Source organism: Calonectris borealis, chromosome 9, assembly GCF_964195595.1.
Source record: "Calonectris borealis chromosome 9, bCalBor7.hap1.2, whole genome shotgun sequence".
NCBI classification, from domain to species: Eukaryota; Metazoa; Chordata; class Aves; order Procellariiformes; family Procellariidae; genus Calonectris; species Calonectris borealis.
In genome coordinates this window covers 16,873,163-16,886,812 of record NC_134320.1, presented here as the reverse complement: position 1 = coordinate 16,886,812, position 13,650 = coordinate 16,873,163, and the positions used below count along the sequence as shown (strand labels likewise).

The window sequence follows — 13,650 nt, the reverse complement described above, 5'->3', positions numbered from 1 at the left end:
GCAATCCACAAACCGTATCCAAATGAGTTTGGCTGAGAGTTTTGTCACATTAAAAGTATAGCAAACAAACAAGCTAGCCTCTGGTGCCTTCCTCTGTGCTGGTCTCACACGCGGATCTGTGTCTCCCGCAGTGGCCTATTTTTGCCAGCAGCTGAGAAGTCCTACTGACCATTTTATAGGTGGGATTGCTTTCCTTCCCTGTTCTTCTGCTCAGGACCTTACTTCTGCACAGGAAACTTCACAGTGGAACTTGCAAAAGTCCTTGGAGAGGGAGTGAGCATGAAAACATGGGAAAAAATTAATCTCAATGGAAATCCTTTGCTAATTGACAGGTTGGAATAAGAATGACCATAGACCCCAAACTATGCCAGGCAACCAGTCTGCTCCAGGCACTGCAACCTCACTCAGCCAGCCACATGCCTGGCTGTTTTGCTCTGCCAGCTTTACACGGCCTAATTAGCACTATTCCTTTTGTTTGTAATTACAAAAGCAAACAGCCCTTGGAGAGTGAGGGAATAGAGGAGGCAGCTCCTTGACTGAGCTTAAGAAAATGTTTTAAATAAAGTTTGCCTCTCATCACATGTACTTGAAAATATGAAAGGGATGAACACAAGAGCCCTGGTGAATGGAAAAAGGTTTCCAGGCCAGGTAGAAGCAAGGGGGGGTAGAGCCTTGCTACCCAGGGGAGGTATCAGTGCAGGTTAGAAGAGACCATCCCCAGCTGGAACCATTCTCTACCTGGCCTGCAAAAATGGTACCCCTGACTGGTTGTGCTCATTGTCACAGCTGGGAGAAGCACAGTACCCTCCCAAAGGGGCTTTAGAATGAGATGGATCCTCCCCACAGCCCATCTCTTCATGATCCTGTTAATCTAGAAATGTCAAGGAATCGCACATAAGAGTTTAAGCAGCACATATAGATCAGCAGGACTCTTCCTGCTCTGGAGGCAGAGCATCTCATGCAGATAGCCACAGCCTGCACATACCCTACCCCAGATAAAGCTGCAGAGAGCAAAACACCACCAAAACGCAGGAGCACCTCTCCCGGGAGTGCCTTGGCTCCACACCCCATCCCTTCCCCATTCCTGCAGCTCCCACTCCCCTGCAAGGGAGCCATCTGCCTTCCCCCTGCCCCTTCCTGCTCCACCCAGGGTGCAGCCAGCCTTGCCGAGGAGCAGACCTTCTGGTTCCTGGGCTGCAATCGTAGCAGATTACTGGGTGAGTTTCTGCCAGAGGCCACAACTGCCTGACTCACTGCAGAAGATCTGTCCCCACCTATGTCTGCTGTAGATACACACAGCTAAACAAGCTCCATCCAGGCAGGCAGGCTCCCAAAAGCCTCCCCTCTTCTCTTCCATACACACTGTCCAAGTTCTTGCTCAAAAACAAGAAATGAAGTAATGCAGTCTGATTTTCCTTAAAAAAGTCCATTTATTGAAATTGTTTAAACACTTTATACAAGTTCCCAATATAAGCATCTGCTCCCTGGCTCAGGGTTAATGCAAATACAAAAGCACAGACTTCAACAGCTCTTTAATGTGACCTGAGCTGCCACCTCCTAAGACAAGGTCTCATGAGGCAGCTGCTGTGCACGGGCAATTTCCCATGGAGAAGTGGAAGCCACATGACCCAGCTCCAAGTACAGGCCAACATCAACTCAAGCCTGAAGCAAATGCTCTGGTTGGTTTCTTTTATAACTTTGATTTATGTTGCAGAGAGTCAGGTCAAACAGAGGTACAAGGCTTATACAAACCACCAATGCCATGGTTGTACATTGCTCAGCCCCAGAGGCTCTCCCTGTCTACAGAAAGAAATCAAGAAATCTGATGCCTCTGAACACACACACACAATTATAAAGCCTGGTCAGAAGCAACCAATTTCCTTCTGTAGAAAAAGCAAGGTTGAGCTTTGGAGCACTGGTACCATCCTTCTCAGAATTATGAGACTTAACTCCAGACAGCCTCAGCCAGTGTTAAGTCAAACACCTACTGACTGACTGGGTGTTTCAGAGGAAGAGGAAGTGTTGGGAACTTTTGATGAGCTGCATTATTTTTTTTTTTAGATACAACTTAATATGCAAGGATGGTTTTATCTTTAAAATGCTAGTTTCTTCCTCTTTGGTGAGCTTGGATTAAAAAAAAATGCCATAACCTTTGGGTCAGTTTCCTTGGAATTTGCCTTCATATCATCACTGAAAGTGTTTAGTAGAAAAAAGACAGGATCAAGTGGCAGCATGTGAGGTATCCTTGGGGAAACATCAGGGAGCGGCAGTGCATTCAGTTTGGTTTAACACATTCAGCTGCATAAGGCAAACTGAATTTGGTAACTAAGCCCAAATGAAAAAGACTTAAGGAAATAGGAGTTTGTTAAAAAGTGGCCTGTAACACACACAAGGGGAAAAGCTTCAAGCTCAGTTAGGTTCTAGGGTGGGAACATGGAGAAACAATCACTGGCAGCACTTGGTGTCTAAGGAACAGCAGCAACAGCCTCACCGGAGACACCAAGTGAAAACAGAAGGCAATCATTTTTCTTTAACTCTTCCCTGGCACCAGGGAAACCTGCAGCTGCTTTGGGAGTTTCTTAACCTCTGTAGTTACGATTTTGCAGCCTTTGGCTCAGATACAATCAACTTACAAGATCTTGTCAAAAGAGTGATGACATACAGTTAAGCCAAGCCACCTTACACTGCATCTTCTGTTGGCCAACAACATGTGCCTGGACAGCTACAGGTTTCAATTTCTTAAGTCACAGCAATTTAATTGTCTGACCCGTTGTCATGCCAATCCACACAAAGAAAGGTGCTGAAGATGACACCAAGACAACACAAGAGCATTTTAGATCTCTTCAAACATTCCTACATGTAAAGTCTTTTCCCTAAAACTGTTTCCCCTTAAGCTATTGGTTTCATCACTTTGTATATAATATATGTTCCTTTAATTTCTACACACACCACACTGGGCTCTAACTTAATGGGATATGGGACTGAATTGTTACCATCTATTTTTTTTAAAAAAACAACTAAAAAAAGCACCAACATCCATCTAAAAAAACAGTATCATTTTTCCCTTTTACTCCCAAATACTAAACTTAACCCAAGCTTGGAGGTTTCATCTTTCCAGTGGCAATACCTATGAACCTAGGCTAGCCTTCCTCCATGGGCTGGGAGAGAAAGGAGAAGTTATGTCCAGTAGCAAAGAGGATTACAAAAATATACACATTTTTGGGAGAAGAGGAAGGCAGAACCTAGAGTCTGAACCCTGCTCAGGACAGTGGCATTGTAGTGTCCTCTCCAAAATGCTTTCACTACCAGTGCTGGCGGTTCCTCTTCTTTGTTTCATTATACATAATCCTTCCCTGTGGAGGGGGCATTTTTTGGATAGCCTCGGGTGGGTGGATATGAAGTTTCTCTCCGTGGACAGGAGCAGCAGAGGAAGGCTCCCCCCAGCATGGCCAGAGAAGCAGCTGCCCAGCCAATGAAGAGAGCTGATCCAAACTCAAACCTGGGGGAGAAACAAGGAAGAAAGTGAATACTACAAATAGTGCCTCTGGATTACAGCGTTAGCATGTCCACACAAAGCAGAAGGGAGCTGAAACTGGGATGCAAGTGGCTTCCTACAAGACAGCAGTCTGGAGCAGCCCGAGACTCAAAGCCCCGAGCTTTGCCCACTGGGTTAGTCCAGTCTGTCAGCTCACCCTACAGCTGCAGCAGGGCCAGCTCTGTGCAAACCAGGCTTTAAGCGTTTAATGGAGGAAAAATGCAGAAGTCGCAGCAGTTAGGTCTCTGGCAGTGATGCCGCCTTAAGTCTTGGCTTTGTTTTAAGAGCAACACGGATGATGAGATCTGGTCCTAATGCTCCTTCTGCACAGTATGAAGCCAACCCAGCTAGCTAAAGAAATACCCTTCTTTGTTTTGAGCCACTGCTACTGAAAATTAAGCCCTGTGAACATTTGTCATGCTACACTATAGTGTTATATCAAATGGGTCGGTACCTGGTGTTGACAGGGGTGAAAGGATCATAAAAGGCCCGAGCCACCCTGTTGCCGTACCATGACGTGGCCACCAGTGCTGCCAAACCTGCACATGAAGGGAACACAATGTCATGCCTTACTAAGAAATCCAAAATAAACAAAATCACTGCAAAAATTGTGTAGCAGAACCAGCATCCAGAGTGATGCTGAGCTATTACTTAGTGCTGGTTGGGAGAGAAATTAAGAAAGGATTTGAGGTCACCCACAGTTACATTGCACCAAAAGCAGGACTGCTGACAGCCTTTCACTGAAGCAGAGCATACAGGTCAAACTCAGCTCTGCTAATAGAGATGGAAGGCATGCAGTCCATATGCAAAGCATAATGCTGTGCCAAGAGACCTATTTGATGCCTCAGATAGCCAGCAGCTACTGTGCCAAAGTCCACTAGGGAATTCCCAGTGCAAAATGCTCTTGGAGCCATGACAGCAAGCCCTCCCCATCCTCTCACATCCTACGCAGGATAAATACAATTTAGGAAATGGCACACTTTAATATTAAACACGTCTGTATGTTACCAACCTGCAATGATGAAGATCACCCCACCGAAGACAGCCATCCGCATCTTCTTCACCTGGTCATCTTCCATGCACTTCATGCATTTCATGCCAGTCACAGAAACAAATAAAGCCACAAGGCCCAGGAGTATTGCAGCCACCATCAAAGCCCGAGTGGCCTGCAGACTGCCTAGAAGACATTAAGGTTTGAGTTACCACAAATAAAACTCTAGATACAAATAGAAATTCAAATTACTGGGCTCAGTAACCATGTGTCAAAATACTCTGCTCTGTTACACAGGCTACAACAAGCAAGACATTCCTTTTTAGCTTTAAGCTCCAAGAGACTGTCATGCATCAGGATCAGAGGACTCTGGCCTCTTCTAAAACAGCCCTTTGCAGGAAATGACCTGGGAATTGCCCTCAGACATCTTTTGTTCCTTGATCATTTGAATCCCAATTGGAAAGACATGTATCTGTTTATCAAAAGAAGTATTCAGATTTAGGTTCTACCTTGACAAAGCATTTAGGCACATGTTTTAATATGAATAGCACCATACATATGAATAGTCCCACAGCAGACAGCAAGGCCGCTTTATTGCTCAACACTTCCAAAACCTGTCTCTCATACAAATACCTCCGTGCTGATTTAGATATTTTTGCGTTAAATCCTCAGTTTGAGTCCCAGAGGTACAAAAATACAATTGCAACAGAAACAGGATTTTCCCAGCCAAGTGAAAAATAGGATTTTTTTCCTGCCTAAAATATTTAGCTTATTTGACTCAAAGATATTCAAATGTTTGAAGAGCCTCTTGTGCTTTTGAAGAATTGGAGCATGGAGTGATGTCTCCCATAGGCAACAGTTGTATTTGCCTGGGTTCTCAGCAGACTTGATGTACTTTATCCAATATTTGGCTTTATATTGACTCATCTGAAGGCATAGGCACACTAACCCTATGTACCTGAGCTACTGAATTCAGATTTTCTTGATACCAAATGAGAAAGAAAATAACGATACAAATTAAGTCATTACTGAAAAAACTCAGGTGACAAAACACCTGAATAGCAGTGAAATGAGAGCCTGAGCTTTACTGCCTGGCAAATCAGGTTTGTCTGAGCAGCACGGATTTTAATATACAGTCCTGTTAAGATCTGGGAACAAACAGGGCTGGTTAATCAAAGGAACAAGCTCCCAGGAGCATGCTGTAACCAAGGCAAAAGTGTCCCCTGACACAGAAGGTTATCCAGCAGTGGCACATGTACAGTTTTAGCAAAGTATCACCAGAATCTGTTCCCAAGCCTGGAGCTCAGCCCTCAGAGAGCACACTGACTCTGCAAAGCACTTCAAGCTTGGACAATTGCAGCTGCAAGATTTAAGCCAGAGCACCTGCAAACTCTGTCAGCACTGGTATGGTGAACCCACCAGAGCCTGTGCTACAACCAACGGGCTCTTTGGTTCAACCTTAAACACAGACAGGACTTCAAATCTGATACTGGCCAGGAGGGTAGCACAGCTGCACAACTATCCCCTGCAGCATCTTTACTGCACTTTGCCCCATGGCACTGCTTGTGCAGAGGAAAATTCTTGTGACCCACACGAACAACAGGCTCTCAAGCTCTAGTTCTGCTTTAAAACAGATCTGGACCAGCCTCCATATACACAGCCTTATTGTTCTGTAAATAGATTATGAAACCAGTTAAAAACAATACAATAAAAAGGCAATATTCAGAGCAATAGGAAATGACACACTTTTAAAAGAAGAGACTCTTGGCTTTCTTGGGAAAAATCCCACAATCAGTTTGGCTAAATGTCATCTCTCACTTCCTTCAAAGGGGAAGGGTGACACACCTCTGCACTGCCAAGGTGTTCATCAAAACCCAACTGCTGCATTGATTGCAGAAACCCATTTGCAAAGCTATTTATCACTTTAGCATAAATCACAACAGCAGTATCCAAACACATTTTTAAGAGATTTATCTCCAATGTCAGAGATTACACTCAAAAAATAATTTCTAGCTTACAAAAGTTATGCCAATTTTCAGAAAGACTTCAGCTGGCAGGTTACCACCCAGACAACCAATTCAGCTGCCATACATTTAAGGCTAAATTGTGCATTAAGCAGCAGCTCTGGAGAGACCAATGGCTGAACACTAGTTCATGCTTTGCATGGGAAAGGGCATTTTCTGCAGACGTACCAAATCTGTTTCATCAAGTCTACAGTAAGTTGGGCTTAGTCTTGCTGCAGAAGAAATTACTCTATAGCAGAGGGTTTTGAAAGAGTTCTTTCATGAGGCTGAAAATACGAAATGTTATCTCAAACAACTAGAAAACTAGTTATAAGGGTGGGAAGAGACCTCTCACCTTCAAACACGGTACTAAGGGACAAACACAGGAAGATGCTTGAAAAAGTTTCTATGACCTCAGAAGACCTCGCTACGAAACCTGCTAAAATCTCAAGATGTACAAGTATTAACTGGATGCATGCCATGACAGCTTTGCAGAAGCAGCCGAACAAAAAGCAGCATTGTGAGCATTTCCCAGGGCTGCCCCCTTTCAGCAGCAGACCCTGCAGCAACATCTCCTGGTGTCCTCACCCCTCCCTTATCCGTGGCTCCATGGCATAAGAGGACAGAGGCATTTAGGAAACTTGCAGTAGGACAGAAAAACAGGTTGGAGCATTTGCAGAACAGACTCTCCCTTTATCCCAAGAAGTTTTAATGTGACATGACTGTATTAGCCAACCACCCTCCCCTCTGCTTGGCCTGGCTGCCCTGTGCTCATAGCACGCTTTGGTCTTCCCACCACTTTTGCAATGTATGCAGTACATTGACTGTAGTTAATCATCATACAAGCTATTAGTTACTATGTACCCATTTACAACCACACTTGTCGATGGAAGCTGCACATCCAGAGGCTGAGAAAGCTCATTTAATATTAGTTCTGTTGTTCACATGGGCCTTTCCAGGTGCTTTAAAAATCCCAAATGATATAAGTATAATATTGTCTTAACCTGCTAAACAGGACTGGCTACTGACAACAAGCAGAAGTATCTATGGCAATTTAACTTCACAAATTCCATCATATCAGAGAGAAACAGGATTTCCCCACACACTCCTTGCTGTTCCAACTGTCTCACCAACAGGAACAGGTAGTGCAATGCTTGTAGCCTCCCACGCCATACACCATGGCTGTCGGAAAGCCCAGGCAGTCTCAGGAGCCCTTGGGGAAAAAACACGGTCCTGCACAAGGCGAGACAAACTGGCCTCGCACCCAACAACAGCTGTCAGATGGCAACAGTATTTTGTCAATACAAACCACTATTGACTCAGAAGCCAAGCCTTTTTATTGCTGGTTAGTAATGAGAGACCTGGCCTGAAAAGCCTATAGCAAGAAAGCAGCAAGTACTGAAGGACAGAAACTTAAAAACCACTGAGGATGGTTAATAACAAATGTGAATTCTGCAAGCCATAAAATACTGTGTAAGTCCACAAAAATGACACAGCAGCTCAGACCTGTTTCACATAGTGAAACCCACTTTTTTTAAAACATGCTAACAAACAGTTCTGACTTACTGTTAGTGGGTTTGGACACAAACTACATGATGCAGTTTATCTGAAGCCTACCTAAGACTTTTTCCTTCCCACAGCTATCATTACCTGACACAGAAGTAATTGCTAGCAACTGCTTGGTTATAAAAAAAGGACTTACCAGCATATGTTTGAGGTTATTTTTCTGTCATCACATTTCCTTATTTATTCTGTTTATGTCATCTACGTTATAGAAAAGCTGTTGGGAAAGTGCCATGGGATTTTTGTAATGCCTACTTGTAATGCAAAATTGCTGTAATGGCTCTCTGTGCAGATTATTTTCTGATAGGGATGCTCATTGACTGCCTTGTTTGTATTTAAACTATACTTTTCCTTCCCTTCCCATGGGCCTCCATGCAACCAAGTGATGACAGAACACAGGTGAAACAGGTGCTGTGCAGCTCACTAATCTCTGCAAGGGAAGTTCTCCAGGAGTTACAAGCACCCCTGTAGTGTAGGAAGCATGTTACACTGTCCACCTCCAAGAGAAGTCAGCAGCCTTCAAAACCTTCCCACTGGGGTTTCATGAAAGGTCAATCTCCTGGAAGGAGTAGGATCTGAGATCCTGCTGTTCTGCCCTGCCAGCATGTGAAAGTTACTTTCATGCAGCAGGCAAGGGAATGAAGATCTGAGCAAGCAATAACAGCTTCAGAGTAGCCAGCAGATATCTCCCACACTTTGCAGTCATTCTGGCTGGACCCAATGGCATGGAGGCTTTCAACCCCCTTACCAATCACTGCAAAGACCCCCCACACCCATCACCATCAGATATTACAGTCTGGACTCCTTCAAAGCACCTCCCCACAAGTCTAGAAGACCGTACAGAGGAATCTGGGCAGGACACAGGCTCAGACAGGGTCACATTTCTTGCCAAAATGGGAAGGCTGGGAAGTCCTCACTGCACATCCAGTGCAAAAGAGGCAAGTTCGGTAGGCGACAGTGGCCTTGTACTCTGCCTACCCCAAAGCAAATAAGGTTCAATGCCCTCCTGCAGTCACTCAAACAGCAGAGAAAGCTTGCTGGTAAGACAGGCCACACACAGTACCGCCATTTCCAGATTCCTGGTCAGAGAAGACCTGGGCAGCCTATTTTCCCACGAAGCCTGGAAATTCCCTTACCAAGAGATTTAGTAATACATAGTAACACTAGCTACTAAAGCTGCTTAGAAGCTGCTTGTAGAGCAATAAAGCCGATATATTGCAACAGACTCCCATACCCTCTTGCAGACACAACACGGGACTGCACAGGAACAGCCTCGGTGGCATTCCAAGTAACCCTCTACCTTCTCAAAGTGCAGCACAAGTGAGACTGTGCCTGTTTTATCACTCGATCATGATTGTTGATGAGGAAGGAACAGGGATTGAGAAACATGGGAGCAAATTAACCCTTAACCCACATGAAAGCACAGATACCAGCAGGTTCTACCTGCTTACTCCAGATCTAAAGATGGAGAGGTGACAAACTATTTGGACACATTTGTCCCTCGTGTTATAGCTTTGTCCCTCCCTGGGCCACGCTCCCAACTCCCCCACCATCAGACAGAGCAGCAGTAACCTGAGCATGAACCCTTCCTTCCCCCCACCCATCCTCTTCCCCAGCTCCTGGAACAGGCTCAGCCAGGGTGGTAAAGATTTCACATTTCAGTGATGCTGTTTGACCCAGAGGGCATCCAAACCCTTGTTTATTTTCTGGGCTAGGGCACAAAGGCTCGTTGTGGATGTACTAGGTTTGGTGATGAAGTGATAGATGAGTCTTAGCTTGTCTCAAGCACAGAACCTCTCCCAGCAACACCAAACAGGGCGATGAGTATCTTCTGCTAAAACAGCCTAGGCAGGACCCAGAACAACCTCTGCTCTGAACAGGAGAGCGTGGTTAGGTGGGGCTGAAAGCTTCTAGAGACAGGTACCAGGGGCCCTTCTCTCTCCTGTCTGAGACCATCCCCCTGAGACCCCGGAGGAGCACAAAGCTGAGCTAAGCTCCATGGACGATACTGGAGGGCTACAAGAACAATGCTGAGGCTGTGCAACAAAGCCTTGTTGCAAGGGTGGCTTTTGTTGCCTCTATGTCTGCATGTGGCCACGCACTGCTTTTCACGTAAGCCAGCAAAACGCAGCCTTTCTATTGCCTGAATAGGAGCACTGACATAAGCCCTCAGCTGAATGCAGCTGCGGGAGAAGTGCCAGCATGGGTGCACTCCAGCAGTGTGGCCACACGGGAAGCTGGAGGCCCCTCAGTTGGCTAATGGTGCTCATCAGCTTGTGCCAACCCCATCTCTGACACGCAGCATTAGTCCAAGCAGCCAAACACTGACACATCTAGAGGAATGGCAATAGCTACCAGATATCCAAAAGCTTGCTGGTAAAACATTCTCACAGCTGTGAATTACTGCAAGTGCAATGAGGCTCAGTCCTTTTTACGGGGACAAAGTAATTGCAGATCTGAGCCTCTCCCATCAGTGCATGAGGCTCTGACATGTGGCTCAGAGCATTCAGGGCATGTGAAGCTCTGGCAGGGAAGCATGGCCAGGTGGGATAAGTTTTTCTGCCCACATAGCTGTACCACCTTCATGATCAAATTAATGACAAATTAATGCCATAAAGGAGCTCTTACTGCACATGGGGTATAAATGTTTTTGGTTTTTTTTTTTTTCCCCACACTTCTACCCACCCTAAACAGCACTGCTGGTCTCTGCCCAAGCCTGTGTGGCTGCAAGACCTTCAAGGGAGACCAAGCAGGGAAAACAGCAGAGAAGGTGTACGTCCCTAGGCATGATCTGCTTTCAGGCGGGAAAGGCTCAACCTAAGCAAGCAGGGGTACGAAAGACCAAGGAGTCCTTTAGCCAACCCTCACTGACTTTCCCAACGAGAAAAACATCCCCTGCGATTTCCGTATTTCTTGGGCTTCCCGGGAATTTTCAGGCAAGCGTACCCTGCAGGGCCAGGGGCTCTGTAAGAGGACAAAAGGCCACTAATAGTTCAGCCTCAGTCCCTGACACCTCACACCTCCCTCCCCCGTAGCCTGGAAGAGAAGAGCCCTTATTGTTTGCAGGACAAAGGTGAGGGGAGCAGCTGGTTTTCAGCACTCAGCCATGAATGGGACAGGTCTAGAGGTCCTGGGGCAGGTTTTTAGGAGTCCGTTCAAGCCAGGCTCCGCATCTGATTCTGCAGGCAGGTCTCATTTACAGCACAATGGGCTGCAGCCACAGCCCCCGAGGCAAGTTTACCTTTCGCAACCCATCCAGGGGGTGGCTGAAGATTCCTCAGCCCTGTTGGCATTTTCGCCCCCCACCCCCTGTGCGAGATAAGAGGCTTGAAGCTGAGCTTATACATAATTACTATTCAAACCACCCCGCACTGTGTGCTTAGCCCAGCCCTGATTATCCACAGCCCTGCACCCTGTTACTGCTAAATGGGTGCACCGCACTCCTGAAGGGAGTAATTTGCGCCTCTGCCAGCTGCAGGGCCCACGGGTGTTCGGGGCAAGGGAGCAGGAGTGATTGATGTGGGCTAGCAATGAAGGTGGGGCCCCGGGTGTCCGGCTTCACTGCGTGACACACAGGAAGGGTTGGTGGCAATCTAACTCGGGGATACTCCCCATGGTCCTCGGTTTATGTGAAGCTGCCTGCTTGTTCCTTTGGGAAAGAGAAGGTGACCAAGGTGGTAATTATTATTTTTATTAATTAGGGAGGGAGAAGGATGAAGGTGTTCCAGGACACTACTGGACTCGGGATGAGGGGGGGGATATTGAGAAAGGATGATTTTTTTTAAACCCCTTTGGGTGTCAGCATAAGTTAGTTATATGCTCCAGCCCTCTAGAAACAGCCCTCACTGGGGCTCCAGCTCGGCGTGACCGCCCCGAGTAACACCCCAGCAAGCCAGGTTGCAGTTCCTGCATGCATGAGATATCTTGTCCTGCGACGGCGAAGCTAAGAGCCCCAGAGATTACCTTGATACGCTGGTCTGCCTACAAACTGCAGGCAGTGCTACTTGGGCTAGAGTCCAGCTCACCTGCCAGCCCTTTGCTTAAATGCCCCACGGGAGTAGCAGCGACTTTCCCAGAGAACAAAAGACCAAAACAGTCAAACGCAAAAAGAAAACTTCAGCACCGCTGATGGACTCCGGTTTCTGTTGAGCCATACCCAACGAATGCAGTCCCTATCTGAACTTCTATAGCCGAAAGCTCTAGTTCGCAATCACGGCTCCTTCCCGAACACACGTGGAGATCTGACCCTTCCCTCCTCAGGACGTTTTTTTGAGGGACGGGCAGCCGGCGTGCGGGCAGGGGGCTGCGGGACGGCTCCGGCTCCCTCCCTCGGGTATTGCCCCGCCGAGCCCCACCGCTCCCCAGCCGGTGGGGCAGTCCCGCCGCGGGATGCGCTTCAGCAGGCGCCGCGGAGTGCCGGCTGCCCCGAAAGGCAGTCACCGGGGGAGTGACCCTCAGCCCCGGCGGGGAGAGCCACCGGGGGAACCCCAAGAGACATGCATCCGAACCCCGACGGGACGAAGGGCCACCAAAAAGTTGGGTGACCCTGAGCCCTGCACCTTCAACCCCGAAGGGACAGGTGGCGTAGCTCCAACGGGAGACGGCATCGGCACCCCCGGCGGGACAGGCACTGGGCGAGGGGGGGCGACAGGACTAACACCCCCAATCCCAGCACTTCAGCCCGAGCCCCGACACGACCGGCACCGGCGTGGGTGTAAGGACCCTACGGGACCGGTACCCTCAGCCCCAAAACGAGAGGCATTGGGGCGGAGGGGATGACCCCAACGGGACGGACACCCCCAACCCCAACAGGACGGGCACCCCAACACCCGCACCCCCCAGCCCCGACTTACCCTCCAGCTTGAGCAGCGAGTCGTACACCTTGCACTGGATCTGCCCCGTGCTCTGCATGGCGCACGACATCCACAGCCCCTCGTAGAGCGCCTGGGCCGTGACGATGTTGTCCCCCGCGTAGGATGCCATCTTCCACTGGGGCATGGCGGTGCTGATGATGATGCCGATCCAGCCCAGGAAGGCCAGCACGAAGCCCAGGAGCTGCAGTCCCCCGCTGGCCATGTCTGCGCGGAGCCGGGCCGGGGGGAGCGCGGGGGGGGCTGCTCCGCGCCGGCGGAGGGTCGCTGCGCGGGGAGCGAGAGGACGCAACCGGCTCCGCACACCCCACTGCCGCCCGCGCGCCGCCTCGCGCACCTTTTAAAGCCGCGCAAAGGGCGCCCCCTGGCGGCCGCCCTCCCGCCCCGCCCCGCGGGGTTTCCCGCGGTGGGACGTGGCCCCTCGCACCCCCCCGCCTTCCTCCGCGGTGAAGCCGGGGCAGCCGCCCTGGCTGCTGCCGCTTCCCCGCCCTCGCCCCTTCCTCCCTGGGGCGCAGCGTCGGGGGGATGTCGATACCCCCGGCGTGAGGGGGGCAGCAAAATGCCCCCCTCCCCCTCCCCGGGAGTGCCCTCCTCCTTCAGGGTTTCGCCCCGACCCACAGCTCAGTTTCGTACCCTCCCTCTCACTGCCTCCGGAGACACGGCTGGTGGGACTGTCCTTTCTGTCCC

General features: G+C 48.8%; 1 protein-coding gene across 1 annotated transcript; it reads right to left on the bottom strand.

Moving 5' to 3' along the window:
- Nucleotides 1–1,414: 1,414 nt before the first annotated feature.
- On the bottom strand, nt 1,415–13,272 carry CLDN1 (claudin 1). The gene is made up of 4 exons (XM_075157099.1): nt 12,946–13,272; nt 4,548–4,712; nt 3,990–4,074; nt 1,415–3,499 (listed from the first exon to the last, which is right to left on the bottom strand). Exons 1-4 carry the CDS (start codon nt 13,166–13,168, stop codon nt 3,337–3,339), a joined length of 636 nt encoding a protein of 211 aa, XP_075013200.1. The 5' UTR covers nt 13,169–13,272; the 3' UTR covers nt 1,415–3,336.
- Between the last annotated feature and the right edge of the window lie 378 nt (nt 13,273–13,650).